The 13,310-nt window shown below is 54.9% G+C and overlaps 1 protein-coding gene across 3 annotated transcripts in view; it reads right to left on the reverse strand.

Annotated features, from left to right (window-relative positions):
- Nucleotides 1-13,310, reverse strand: part of SARDH (sarcosine dehydrogenase) — a 63,215-nt gene that overhangs the window by 29,301 nt on the left and 20,604 nt on the right. For all 3 annotated transcript variants that reach the window (XR_007413075.1, XM_025475678.3, XM_049114371.1), the window contains 4 exons: nt 12,225-12,366; nt 9,016-9,099; nt 6,795-6,908; nt 800-938 (listed from right to left, as the gene is read on the reverse strand). Coding sequence is in view for 2 of the 3 variants with exons in the window: in XM_025475678.3 (XP_025331463.3) it covers nt 800-938; nt 6,795-6,908; nt 9,016-9,099; nt 12,225-12,366 (479 nt within the window). In the remaining variant the exon portion in view is untranslated. The remainder of the gene's footprint in view (nt 1-799; nt 939-6,794; nt 6,909-9,015; nt 9,100-12,224; nt 12,367-13,310) is intronic.

A 13,310-nucleotide genomic window follows, 5' to 3' on the forward strand; every position in this document is an offset into this window, starting at 1 on the left:
ACAGTGGGACATAACCCAGGATGACTGGCGTCCTTAATAAGAAGACGACAAGCAGGGAGAAGCTTGTGTGACAACAGGGCAGAGACCACAGGGATGCAGCCATAGCCTAGGAACTCCTAGGAACCTCCAGGAGAGGCTGCCAAGGGTCCTACCTACGGTCTCAGAGGGAACATAGCCCCGCCTTACTCACAAACTTCAAGCCTCCCAAACTGTCAGATATGTTTCGATTGTTTAAAGTCACCCAGTTTGTGGTGCTTTGTTACAGCAGCGCCAAGGTGCTAATACAGAGGGGGATGGGTGGTGAGTTGTTAGGTGGATGGACAGGTGGGCGGAGGGTAGTAAATAAAAAAGGAGGTGAATATCCCAAATATTACATGGGACACACCTATACATAAACACCGTTCATTCTTCACTTGAGACTCAAATTTATCTGAGCTTCTTGTATTTTCATTGAATTCTGGAAACCCTGTTTGGGGAGACTCTTCCTATGGGGGTGACTAAATGGGTTCCATGTTCCCAGGACATGTTTGCTGAGGCCCTGATGCCTTTTACCCTTTCTGGAACAAAGTAAAGAAGGAGGGTGGGGAGGAGGGATGGAGGAAGGTGCCGGGGGCCTAAGGGCTGGGTCTTAGCAATAAGGGCAGAGGGGTCTAGGCACAGGGAGCCCAGGGTCAGGCCATGGGGCAGAGCCATGAGCTAGAGGAGCCCAGTGGGGACAGGGTCAGTCCCCAGGGCAGTGCCCATGGAATTTTTCCTGGTGCCGGAGAGGGAAAGGAGCATGGCCCTCTGGAGGTCGTACCTGGGGGTCGGCTGACATCAGCAGAGAAGAGCCAGTCGGCAGCCTTCCTCGCATCCAAGCCCACCAGATAGAACTTCCCGAAGTAGGACATGTTGAACACAGCAGCAGCTCCTCTACAGGCCAGACACTCCTTCTTGATCTGAAAAGTTCCGGGGAATGAGCGATGCCATGAGGGCTCTGAGATGCGCCTCCTCCAGAGCACCGGGCACTGTGCTCTTTGCTGCACACCTGCCCTGAGACTCCCGCCCCTTCCCAGCTGGGGCACACCGTGACATTCTTCTCCAGCACAGGGAACGTTCTCCAGGGCGGCTCACATGCCATAAAAGAGGCAGTATGTACGTTCAAAAGGATTAAGATCACACACAGCATGATATTGGACCACAGTGGGATTTCATTCGGAATCAACAGTAGGAGGAAAATTGGAGAGTTCACATGTAAGTGACATTAACTGGCACACTTCTGAATAACCAAAGGATCAAAGAAAACATTCACAGGAGAAGGATGCTGATGGAAATGCGGTACATGGAAACAGAGGGAACCAAGTCAGAGCCGTGCTCACAGAGACATTACACCTCTGAATGCCTCCATTGCAGAAGAAGCTCTCACATTGATGCCTCAGCTTCCCACTTGGAGAAACTAGAAAAAGAAGAGTGGATTAAGCCAGATGAAGCAGGAGGAAAGACATGATAAAGGCCAGAATGGACATAAATGAAATAGGGAATAGAAAAGTTGAGAAAATCAGCAAACACATATTGGTTCTATGAAAGGATCAATGAAATTAACAGGCCTTCAGTTAGACTCACAAAGGAAATAAGAGAGAAGATTCAAAGTACTAAATTGGGTATGAAAGACGGAAAACATCACTACCTACCCTACGGCAATAAAAGGATTCTAAGGGGATACCACGCATACTCGTCCACCAACACGTCGTGAGACAGGAAATGGACAGATTCCTAGAAAGACACAAGTAACTAAAACTGAAGAAGAAATAGAAAATCTGAATAGATCCATAACAAAAAGAGATTGGGCTAGTAATTTAAAACTCCCTCTAAGGAAAAGCCCGAGTCCAGATGGCTTCACTGGTGAATTCTATCAAAAATTCCAAGAAGAATTAATACTGAATCTTCACAAAATTCACATACACACACAAGAATAGAAGAGTAGGAAATCATTCCTAACTTGTTTCACGAGGTCAGCATCACCCTAATGCCAAATGCAAAGACTCCCTAAGAAAAGGAGGCCAATATCCCTCATGAAAATAGATACAGACGCCCTCAACAAAACACTAGTGAACTGAATTGAACAACACATGAAAAGGAATACACGCCATGATCAAGAGGGATCTCTCGGGATCCCTGGGTGGCGCAGCGGTTTGGCGCCTGCCTTTGGCCCGGGGCACGATCCTGGAGACCCGGGATCGAATCCCACGTCGGGCTCCCAGTGCATGGAGCCTGCTTCTCCCTCTGCCTGTGTCTCTGCCTCTCTCTCTCTCTCTGTGACTATCATAAATAAATAAAAGTTAAAAAAAAAAAAAAAAGAGGGATCTCTCCTGGGAATGGGAGTTTCCATCAACGGATGGAACGCAGCATATTAATAGAACCCAAAACAGAACTATATGATCATCCCTATAAATGCAGATAAAGTATTTGATAAAATCCAACCCCTTTCATCATAAGAAATATTCAATAATCTCAGAATAGGAGGGAACTTCCTCAACCTGATTAAAAGCATGTACAAAAAGTCCACGGCTGATATTATAGTACATAACAGGGAAAGAGTGAAAAATGTCCCTTCTAAGATCAGAAACAGGATAGCTGTTTGCTCTGCTACTTCTACTCAGCATCATACTGGAAGTTCCAACCAGGGCAGCAATTAGGCAAGAAAAAGTAATAAAAGGAATCAAGCTGGGAAAAGAAGGAATAAAACGATTTCTATTTGCAGGTAACATGATTTTGCACATAGGAAATCCTAAGAACCCACTAAAAAACTACTACAAGGAACAAAAGAGTTCAACAAGGTCAATGTACAGCAGACAAATAAAAACGATTGTGTTGTTTTTCATTTCACTAACAATGAACAGTCAAAAATGAAATTAGGAAAATAATTCTACTTACATCATCGAAAAGAATTTTTAGATACTGATGAATAAATTTAACCAAAGAAGGGCAAAACTAGAAATCTAAGAACTCGACAACATTTTTTAAAGAAATTGCAGAAGACTTAAATGAGTGGAATGACATCCCACGTTTACAAAATGAAGACTTGGCTATTGCTAAGATGACAACTCTCCAAATTGATCCAGATTCCACATAATCCCCATCAAAATTACTGTTGGCTTCTTGGGAGAAATGGACAAACTGAGCCTAAAATTCATAAGGAAATTCAATTCTGATCCAAAATATTTAAAACAATCTTGAAAAGGAAAGACACATCTGGGAGATTCACGCTTCCCGATCTCAAAACTCGCTACAAAACTACTGTAATCAAGACGGGGAGCGCTCACACAGGACATGCATCTAGATCACTGAAATCAGGTTGACAGTCCAGAAATCAACCCTCACACTTATGGCCCACTGATTTTCCATGGATGGGAAGGCCATGCATGGGTGATGCTCTTCAACACGCGGCGCCGACGCAGCTGGACGGCCACATGCAGGGAAGGAAGCTGGACCCGTTTCTCACACCATACAAAACTTTAGTCAGAGTGGGTCACAGACCTAGGAATAAGAGCTAAACCTATGGGCAGCCCCGGTGGCGCAGCAGTTTAGCACTGCCTGCAGCCCAGGGCGTGATCCTGGAGACCCTGGATCAAGTCCCAGAGATCGGGCTCTCTGTATGATGCCTGCTTCTCCCTCTGCCTGTGTCTCTGCCTCTCTCTCTGTCTCTATGAATAAATAAATAAAATCTTTTTAAAAAAGAGCTAAACCTATATAATTCTTAGGAGAAAATATGAGAGTAGGTCTTTGTGGCCTCAGGTGAGGAAATGCACTTCTGAAATACAACACCCACAGCACAGGCAGCAAGAGAAACAATCCACAGGTTGGACTTCACCAAAATTCGACCTTTTGTGCTGCCAACACTACCATCAAGGGAGGGAAAAGACAAGCCAGAAAAAGGGAGAAAATATGTGCACGCAGAAGTCTGGTAAGAGACGTGTACCCAAATATAACAACAACTCTCATGACTCAATAAAAAGACCAAGAGCCCAAATTAAAATGAGCAAGGTGTCTGAATAGACATTTCTCCAAAGAAGATGTACAAATGGCCAATGAGCACATGAGAAGATGCTCCACATCATCAGCCTGTAGGGAAATGCAGCTCAAACCTCCAATGAGATACTCTCCACTTCACACCCACCAGGATGGTTAGGATCAAAGAGAGAGCATCACAAGTGGTGGCGAGGATGTGGAGAAGCCAGAACCCTCCGTGCTGTGGGTGGCGATGTGAAACAGCACAGCCACTTTGGAAAAGGGCTGGTGGGTCCTCAAATGAAGTGTCACATTCCCACATGACCCAGCCATGCCACTGCTAGCATCTACCCATGAGAAATGAAAGCCTCTGTCCACGCAGACCCCTGTCTGGGCAGGATCCTAGCGACGTTATTCACAGCAGCCAAGACGTGGAGACACCTCAAGTGTCTGTCCGCAGACGACCAGACACACTGCCATATATCCATATCACACAATACCGCTCAGAATACAGAGCAAGGATGTAATGGATACGCCCTAAAACGTGGATGGACCTTAAAAATACCGAGCTGGGTGAAAGAAGCCAGTCACAAAAGACTGATTGTATGAGTCCACTGCTCTGAAATGTCCCAGAGAGGAGAATGTGTAGGGGACAGAAGTAGCTGAGTGGGTGCCCGAGGGTGGGGGGATGGGGGTGATGGTTAGAGGTTCCAGGGTTTCCTCGGCAGGTGGACAAATATGTTCTGACATCAGATTGTGGTGACGGCTGCCCTGCCCCAGGAGTGACTAATGAACATGGACTTGTGCATTTCAGAAGGATGGGTCGTACGGTATGTGAGGTCCATCTCAAAAAAGCTGTTGTTTTTTTGCTTTTGTTTTGTTTTGTTTTGGTTTTTTAAAAAGAGTAGAACAGCCCTGCTGGTAGTCATCAAAGCCCCAGCCAGGTCCTCCGTGCGTTTTTCCCCTTGTCTCCTATCACGGCATCCCTGCTCCTTTGCTCGGAACATGTCACCCAACCTCCAAGCACAGGCGCCAGCCTTATTGTGATGAGAGAAGAAAAAATTGTAGCAGCAAACTACCCCTCGCCGAGCACTCACTGTGTGCCAGGGACCTGCATCACCTCCTCCCATCCTGTGCTTCGTCCACCGTCCCCGAGGAAACTGCCGTGAGCCACCTCATGCCCAGTGCCCTCCCAGGCCCAGGGAGGAGATGCGGTCTGCCGGGGGGCCACCCAGCTGGAAGACCATAGATGCGCCCACACCACGTCTGTCTGGTGGCACGTCTCCTCTAGTTCCGCATCCGGTGGCACCGTGTGGGTGCGTCGGAGTGAGTGGTGAGAGTATTTACACCAGGGACACTGGCCAAGGCCCTGATTGGGCTCCCCCAGGAGGGCTGGCACCCCACCGGCTCTGTGCCATACCCGAGCCCCAAATGCTGCCACTCCCACCCCCCTGCAGACACCACCACCCTCTGTGCAGCTCCTGCAACTGGTAGGGCGCTACGGGACCTTGGCTGACGCTGCTGGGGCTGTACCTGGGGGCCCAGAGTAAAACTCCAGTCTCGGGGCTGACTCTCGTCTCCCCAGGCTGGGGCGCTTGCCAACGCTGAGAACAAATGCGTGTTTCATGCTTCAGGACTGTTCAGGCGCATTTGCGGAGGCTGGATGAAGCCTCCAAGCCAAGTTGGCATCCCCTCCGAGCTCTCACATCCCCGAGGGCCAGACGTCCTGCAGGCCCTAGGAGGTGCGGGTGCCGAAGTGCCAGACAGAGCCCCCTTCGCTTCCTGAGATGCGACGCCAGGGACTCCAGGAGCTTCTGGATGCATGTGCCTCTGGCTTCCACGTCCCAAGCCCCTCCCCCAGTGATTCCTCCACGAGAGCAAGCCCAGGGCAGGGGGAGGGGGGTGTCACGGGTCCAGCTGTAGCATTTGTGAGGCCCAGGGCAACATGGAACCCTGTGCCATGGTTCCAAAAGTATTCGGAGTTTCAAGGTGGCAACAGCAGAGTGCTGCTCTGGCGCAGGGCCCTTCTGAGCCAGGACCCCAGGTGACCTCATGGGCCACACCCCCAGGAAGCTGGCAGGCTGCCTTCCCTCCTGGGTCAGGCACCCGCAGGTGGAGGCCTTGGCTCCACTCCCACATGGGGGGGGACTGATTGTATGAGCCACGGGGACACAGGCTGGGCCGTGTCCTACTGGTGAATCCCTTTACTGCATGGCTGGGCCACTCGGCGTGGAAGCTAGTGTTGTTTTCTGCAGAAACTGCCTGTGAGAACATTTCCGAGGCCTCAGGACCTCGTCACCCCCACCCCAGCGGGAGCAGGGGGCCAGACACTCGGGCTGGGGTGCTGCACAGCCTCACCTGCCCGCTGCTGGAGCCAGAGGGGCGGTAAGCAGACCCCAGGCCACAGGCTCTCTGTTTGTCCCCTCGAGGGCCACCCCGGGATCTCTGTGTCCTCAATCTACTCTGCAAGAGCCACAGATGGAAACCCACGGTGCTGGGTGCTGGGCCCAGAGGGAGGAGCTGGTCACACACACAGTCTCATGCAGGCAAGTCCCAGAGCAGCTCCAGGGCAGGAGAGACACTGGCTCAGAGAGGGGCGGCCCCCACCTAAGACCCAAGCCTTGGTACAGAAGAGGGCAGAGGGGCAAACCTTACTGATTCCTCCTCAAAACGGAGTCAGCCCAACATGGGGGTGGACAGGAGGGAGCCCGCAGAGCCTCTGGCAGGACTCCTGAGGGACCCTAAGGGCCAGCTCTCCCAGGAGCCTGACTTTCTCTCCACCAGGGAGGGGGGCACTTGGTACTGACCACGTCATGGTGCGGCGGGAAGTCGAATGTGTACTCGTCCCCGAGCAGGCAGCCGTAGGTGTAGTCCTCGTGCGCCTGGTTTCCGTAGGCCCCATAGTAGTCGTACTGCAGAACCTGCAAGAAGACATGCTCGTCACGTCCTCCACCCTCCTACTCCTCTCTTTCCTCTGTCCCTCTGTCCCTCCCTACACACGCACGTACACACACACACACACACACACACACACACACACACGTGTGCCTGGCAGGCAGGGAGCTGGGTCCTGCAGAGGCAAAGATAGAGCAGGCAATCTGGTCCAGCCTCACCTGGCTGCCCTCCAGAGGGGTGTGCTGTGGGTGCAGGGGCAGGAAGAGGGGAGAAGGGGCTCATGTCTCTAACCCCTTGCACACATGACACTGTGATCTCTGTGGTGGCGGTGTGTCTGAGAGCTGGGCCGGTAGAGAGGGTGGGCTGTGCTGGTTGGGGCCCAGAAGGATGGAGACCTTGGGCATAGCAGGATAGGGGGAGACGGGGCTGACAGGGAGGCAAGGGTGGGTCACCTGAGACATCAGAGCCACCGTTTGGCTTTCAACTCAAGGGTAAGGAAGCAGGATAAGGCCCCAGAACTGGCTCACTGAGGAAGAGGGTGACCCCTCATCTCGGGGGCCAATGCCATTGCCTTGGCAATCAGGACCATGCCCTGTTCCAAGTGCCTCAAACTTCTAGGGAAGGAGGTCCTTTCTCCAGGCAGGAAACTAGGGCAGAGAGATTAAAGCTTGACCTAGGTCCCAGGCAAGTACCCAACAGACCTGGAGGCTGGTGAGCCCCAGGGGCTGGCTCCTACTCTGCCACCGGCCTTGGCCTGTCTTGCACGCTGTTGGCAGCTCTGAGATGTCCACAGGCCCAGAGGCCCCTCTTCGCCCCTGCTGCTACTGAGGGAGTCGGTCAACTGTCACCTCTCACCCCTGCCCAGCCCTGCCCAGCCTCCTGTGACAGGTAACAGCTGAGTGCACAGTTCTGAGTGGGGCCGCTCTGCTCTCTCCAGCCCCACTTAAGCCCTGGCCACAGGGAGGGGCCTCTGCAGACAGTTGTCACCCTGCCCAGCAGGCACGGCTCTTGCTGGCCCCTGGGGCCCCAGAAGGGACATCCCTGCTCTCTGCAGCCTGGCTGGGCATCCGGGATTTGGGGGACGTCTTGTCACCCCATGTCCTGGACTCCCAGGATGGCTCCCAGGTGAGAGGGCACAGAACCTGCCCATCCAGTGTCCTCTGCTCTCCCAGGGATTCCAGGGGACAGGGGCTTCCTGGGACAGGCAAGGCAGGATGCAGAGGGCTCTGTTGAAGCCCCATCCCATCCTGGATCCTGGTGGCCCCAGCCTTTCAGCCCCCAGGGCAGTCTGTTCCCCCTGCTGGCTTAGAGAGCCCGCCTCCTCCATCCTCACTGGGGCCTCGTTGTGTGCCTGTCCCTTCAGTGATGAGGACCTCAAGGGGAGCTCCATGCTCCTGGGCAGGGAGCAAGGATCTCTACGGGCTGATGGGAGAAGGGACCAGGACGGAGGGTACTGAGGACGCTGACCTCTGAGCATTAGTGAGCTCTGGCCTCTGTCAGGATGCCCTGGGACTGCCCTTGGGCCGCGGGTTGCTATGGAGATGGGAGGTGGTTACAAGGGAAGGGGTCTTGAAAAACACAGCAACAGGAGAGGGATTTCAATTTGCACAAATCCAGATCAGAACTATCCCCCCAATTGGGCTGAAAACACCACATCACCTGCTCCAGTGAACCCCAGCCCCTGAGTTTCACAAGTGGGATGGTTTGGCTTTGTTTCTGACACCCTGGACCCATGGGAGGCCCTGGGGGGATGGGGAGCCCCCTGGAAGGCACCCAGAGGCCAGGAGGCTGTGAAATCCTAGCTTACAAACTAACACAGAATCCCTAATTTTGTCCTGAATCCTCCTACTAACATAAAATAACAGTTGCAGTTGCCAAAAATATACGAATGAAATTATGAGAAGATGTGCTAATTTCTCCTACACACAGTGGCGGGGGTGGGGGAGGTCTTGCGGCCTCCTCACTGTGAAACACCAGCTTCCCCAGGGGCCCCGGGCTTATGGAAGGCCTGGCTGCTGGGGTGGTGAGTGACAGCCCCGGGGACATCTGCAGGGAGGGGCCCTGCGCTCACGGCAGACACAGGCAGATCTGCAGGGGGGGCGCAGCCACACAGGCCCCCCAAGGCCTACTCACCGGAGCTGTGCCTTGGGGAGTAAACCATCCCGGCCGCTCCCAGCCCTGTCGCTCCTGGAACACGCAGCCTCTTGCGAGTAGCTCCTGGGTAGGGGTGAGGAACAAGCACCCTTCAGGCGGGGCCAGACTACCCCCCGCAGGGCGGCGAGTGACCAAATCAGCTGCTTTATACCCCAGGGAGCAGAGGGTAAAGAGGTCCTCCTACCAGAACCAGGATCCAACTCCTGCCCCAGAGCCCCAGCCCAGCGCCCCCGGCCCTGCTCCAGGAGCCCCCAACCTACCGACACATCTGCTAGGGACAGAACTGCATCCCCCAAATTTCTATGTGAGAGCCCTAATCCCCCAGTGGAACCCCATTTGGAGATGGAGCCCATGAAGAGGGGGTTAGGGTAGAATGAAGGCATAGGGGTGGGGCCCAGTCTCCAGAACAGGGACAGAGGAGTTTCTATGGTCTCAGCATCCCCACCCCCAGTCTGTGCTATCTTGGTGTATTCCCAGGAGAAGCGGCGACAGGGATGCAACAGGTCTCGGCACACCCATGTGCACGGCAGCCGGCAGGTGGAAGCCACGCCAGTGTCCACCGACAGGGACAGGCGGGTAACCGAGCCGGCATGCCGGCTCGGCCCAGTAGGACTCAGTCCTAGGAGGCAATGGAGTCCCGACACGCCATGTACCACGGGCCAGCCTCACACACAACAGGCAGAGGGAAAGAAGGCCACATGCGGTGTGGCTCCACTTACGTGAAATGTCCAGAATGGGCAAACTCACAGAGACAGAAAAACACACCAGTGGTTTTCGTGGGTGGGGCCGAGGGCAGGGAGAAAGCCCTGCGTCACAGGCATAGGGTCCCCTTTAGGGGCGAAGAAACTATTTCCGGAACCAGGTGGTGGTGATGGTCACACAGCACTGTGAGTGTCCCTAATCTCCCTGAATTTTAGGCTTTAAAATGGTTAAAATGGCAAATTTTGTGTTATGTGTACTTTACCATAAGACAAAAATGTAACAGATCTAAATTGGTTTCCTGGGCCCGGCTCACACGTGCAAGCACGAGGACCACCCACACAACACCAAATGATTCTCAGACACCAGGACCATGGCCAAGAATCTGGCTCCATTCCGACACTGTCTGGCCGTGGATGGCATCAGAGTCCCCAGGCCGGGGGCCCAGGGCCGCGAGACTATCCCCACTTCCCACTCACAGCTGTCACTTGTGCTTCAGACCGACCAGCCCTGGGTCAGGACCCCATCCTCGGGTTGGATGGATTTGCTAGGGCAGCTCACGAGATTCAGAGAGAGGTTTTACCCGTCGGATTGCTGGTGTACCGTAGGTTATGGGTCAGGAACAGCCAGATGCAAGGGGGGCGTAGGGCCAGGTGTGGGGACGGGCTCCAGGAACTGCTCTGATCAAATCTCTTCACTCTCGCCGGCCCAGAAGGTCTCTGCACCCCTTCCTTGGGGTGTTTACGAAGGCCTCATTATGTAGGCACGACTGATGGAATCAGTGGCCGCTGGTGATGGAGTCCACCTGCAGCCCAACATCCTCCCCAGCAGCCGGCCCGGCCTGGTGGGACTGGAAATTCTAATCCTCTAATCATGCAGCATCCAGCCAGGTTCCCTGGTGGGCAGCCTCTATCCTTAGGTTGGGCCCTAAATCATCCCATTAACATAACAAATGGCACCTTTATGGATCTCATTCCTTAGGAAATTCCAAAGCTTCTGAACTCCGTGCCAGACCCAGAACCAGGCAAAGGCTAAATACTTATTTCTTATTATAAGTCACAATATCACAGGGACAGTCAGGTACCATTGTGGCAGATTTCTTTGAAAATAAATTTGGTTTGGGGGGAAAAAAATCTCCGCTCCCATGTTTGGAAGAGCCCTGTGTCCACCAGCAACCCTGATGGACTGGCCAAGGGGCCCAGAGCCCAGGACTGAGCGGCTTCAGAAGCAGGGTGTGGCAGGGCCAGGCCTGACGGATGGTCGCCCTAGGGCCTGGACCAGCTGCGTCCGCCGCCTCCCGTGGACCACCCAGACCCCGAGCAGGCAGACAAGTGGCCGAGGTCACCCTGCCAACGGGCGACACCTCAGAAATGTCCTCCTTGGACGTCCAAGGGGGCAGCAATCAAGGATACAGAACCCCACCCCCTCCCCGCAGTGAGTGATAGAGTCGTGTGCACCCAGGGAGAAGTCACCTCCCCAAGGAGGGAAGATTGGGGGAGACGGGGTTGGCTCCTCTAATAAAACAATCCATGGCTGGGAGGTGTCATGGCCGGGGTGGACGAGGTGGACGAGAAGTGGAAGCGTGGGTGAACTGAGATTTCTCCCCGGGCAGGGGGGCTCCTGTCCCTGCCATGTGCCTTTTGGGCAAAGCTGTACTCTTCTGAGTGGTGCTTCCGAGCCCATCTCCTTGCACAGCCATCAAGCGAGCCCCGTGTTTGCTGGGGAGGCCCTGGAGCTGTCAGTCAGGATTGCGGGTGGTGAATAAAGCCCCGCGCAGGCTGCAGAGAGCAGGAGACGTGTGTGGCCCGAGATCCTAGCTCGCCCTCTGAGCCCAGAGGCTGGGCAGCCTGGGAGCCCCAGTCTCTGGGAGGTGCAATGGACACTGGGTCCCTCTGGGGTCCAGGCTCTGGAGTCCCAGATGAAGATTTCTTTATTCAGCTTCAGTGTGCCTGCTCCATCAGCCTGCCCTCCCGCCTCCCCTCCCTCATCCACCCCTTCAACAAACACTCCCTGGACACATACTCAGAGTCAGGTTCTGTGCTCAGTGCTCAGGAGCCAGAGAGACCTGGGGCACAGCTCCTGCTCCCAGGGCTCTTAGATAAGCAAAGAGTGCGTGGCTGGGAGCACAGGGCAGGTGCCCGGGGTGTCGGGGGCCAGGCCTTGGGCAGGGCGTCTGACAGCGGGTTTCATCATACAAGTAGAAGTTTGCCGGGGAGGAGAGGCACCCAAAACAGGTTCCCCAAGCAGGAGCACGTCTCCCCGGCATGTGCACACCTGCGCTGCACCTGCCACTCAGAACCCTTGCCGTCAGTAGTCGGGGAGGAGGGCTCCTGGGTATGTGCCCTGAGCACATTCTATTCGCCAGACCCTGGGAGTGAATGGGCCCCCTCATCGCCTTATCCACCCGGGAACTGGGGTGCCACATGCCCTTCGGTCACCCCAGTACCCTGGACTCCCCGAGCGTCACCGTGCCTGTCTAGGTGTGGTACCTCGTGCAGGGGGTCTGTTCTCATGTTGCGTCCTGCCAGGGGCTCATCGTGGGGGAAGACGACAGAGTAATTCTTGGCATAGGACTCGTGGCTGCGCTCGCGAATCCAGCGGCGGTGGTCCGTGAGCAGGTGGTGGAAGCGCCTGTCCAGAGGGAAGGGCCAGTCACTGCCTTGGGTGCCTGTTAGGGAAAGGCTGGCCCAGGACCCAGGGCAAAACTGGACCCCCGTCCCTCCACCAGAGTCCTCCCCACCGCAGTGACTTGGGTTCAGGAGGGGGTCCTGGGCTCTACTCTCCCACTGGGGAGCCTTGGGCAGCTCAGCATTCTCACCGCCCCCCCAACACCACCACATGGCCGTCTCCTCCAGCCTTTTGTGAGCGCAACCGCCCCGCCACCCAGGGGCTTGTCCATCTGCTCTCTTCGGACAGCCGTAGCTGCACAGCTGCTGTCCCTCTGGTTGTCAGGGCCCCAGCCCCACCCACACACAAACCCACTCCGAATCCCCAGCTTGGACCAGCCTCCCCGTCTGTCCCTTCCCTCACGGTCCACCTGCTGGCACCTCGTGCATTCTCCAGGCCTGCCTCCTCATCAGCTATGTCCTCCCCTGTGCTTTAGCCTCGCTGTTGCCTGCCCGAGCCCCACGGGGCCAATGGACTCTTACTTTGCACATAGTTCTAGTGAGCATGATGTTCTGACTGGGGCAGAGGGTGAGGGCTACAGAATTGAGCTTATTATTACAGAGATTATCACTAGTCACCACGATGATCTCCGGAGCCCCTTTCAGGCACCAGGCCCAGGGCTGAGTGCCGTCTGCAAGAACCCTGGCTGTTAAGCTTCAGAGTGGCCCCCCACGGATGCCCCTGGTTTGACCCATGTCACATGAGAGGGAACCCAGCCTGTGCTTGTGCTGGCCACCACTGAGCCAGGAGCTTCCGGGACAGGCTGCAGGAGCAGGAGCCACAGAGCCCGGCTGAGGGGTCTGGGGAGGGCTCCTGGAGAAGCAGTGAGCCGTGGAGCTTGGAAATGCACGGCAGGCTCTGGAAGGGCTGAGGTGGGGAGGACAGAGACCAGGAGGTCAGCCTTCCTG

Source organism: Canis lupus, chromosome 9, assembly GCF_003254725.2.
Source record: "Canis lupus dingo isolate Sandy chromosome 9, ASM325472v2, whole genome shotgun sequence".
Classification (NCBI taxonomy): domain Eukaryota; kingdom Metazoa; phylum Chordata; class Mammalia; order Carnivora; family Canidae; genus Canis; species Canis lupus.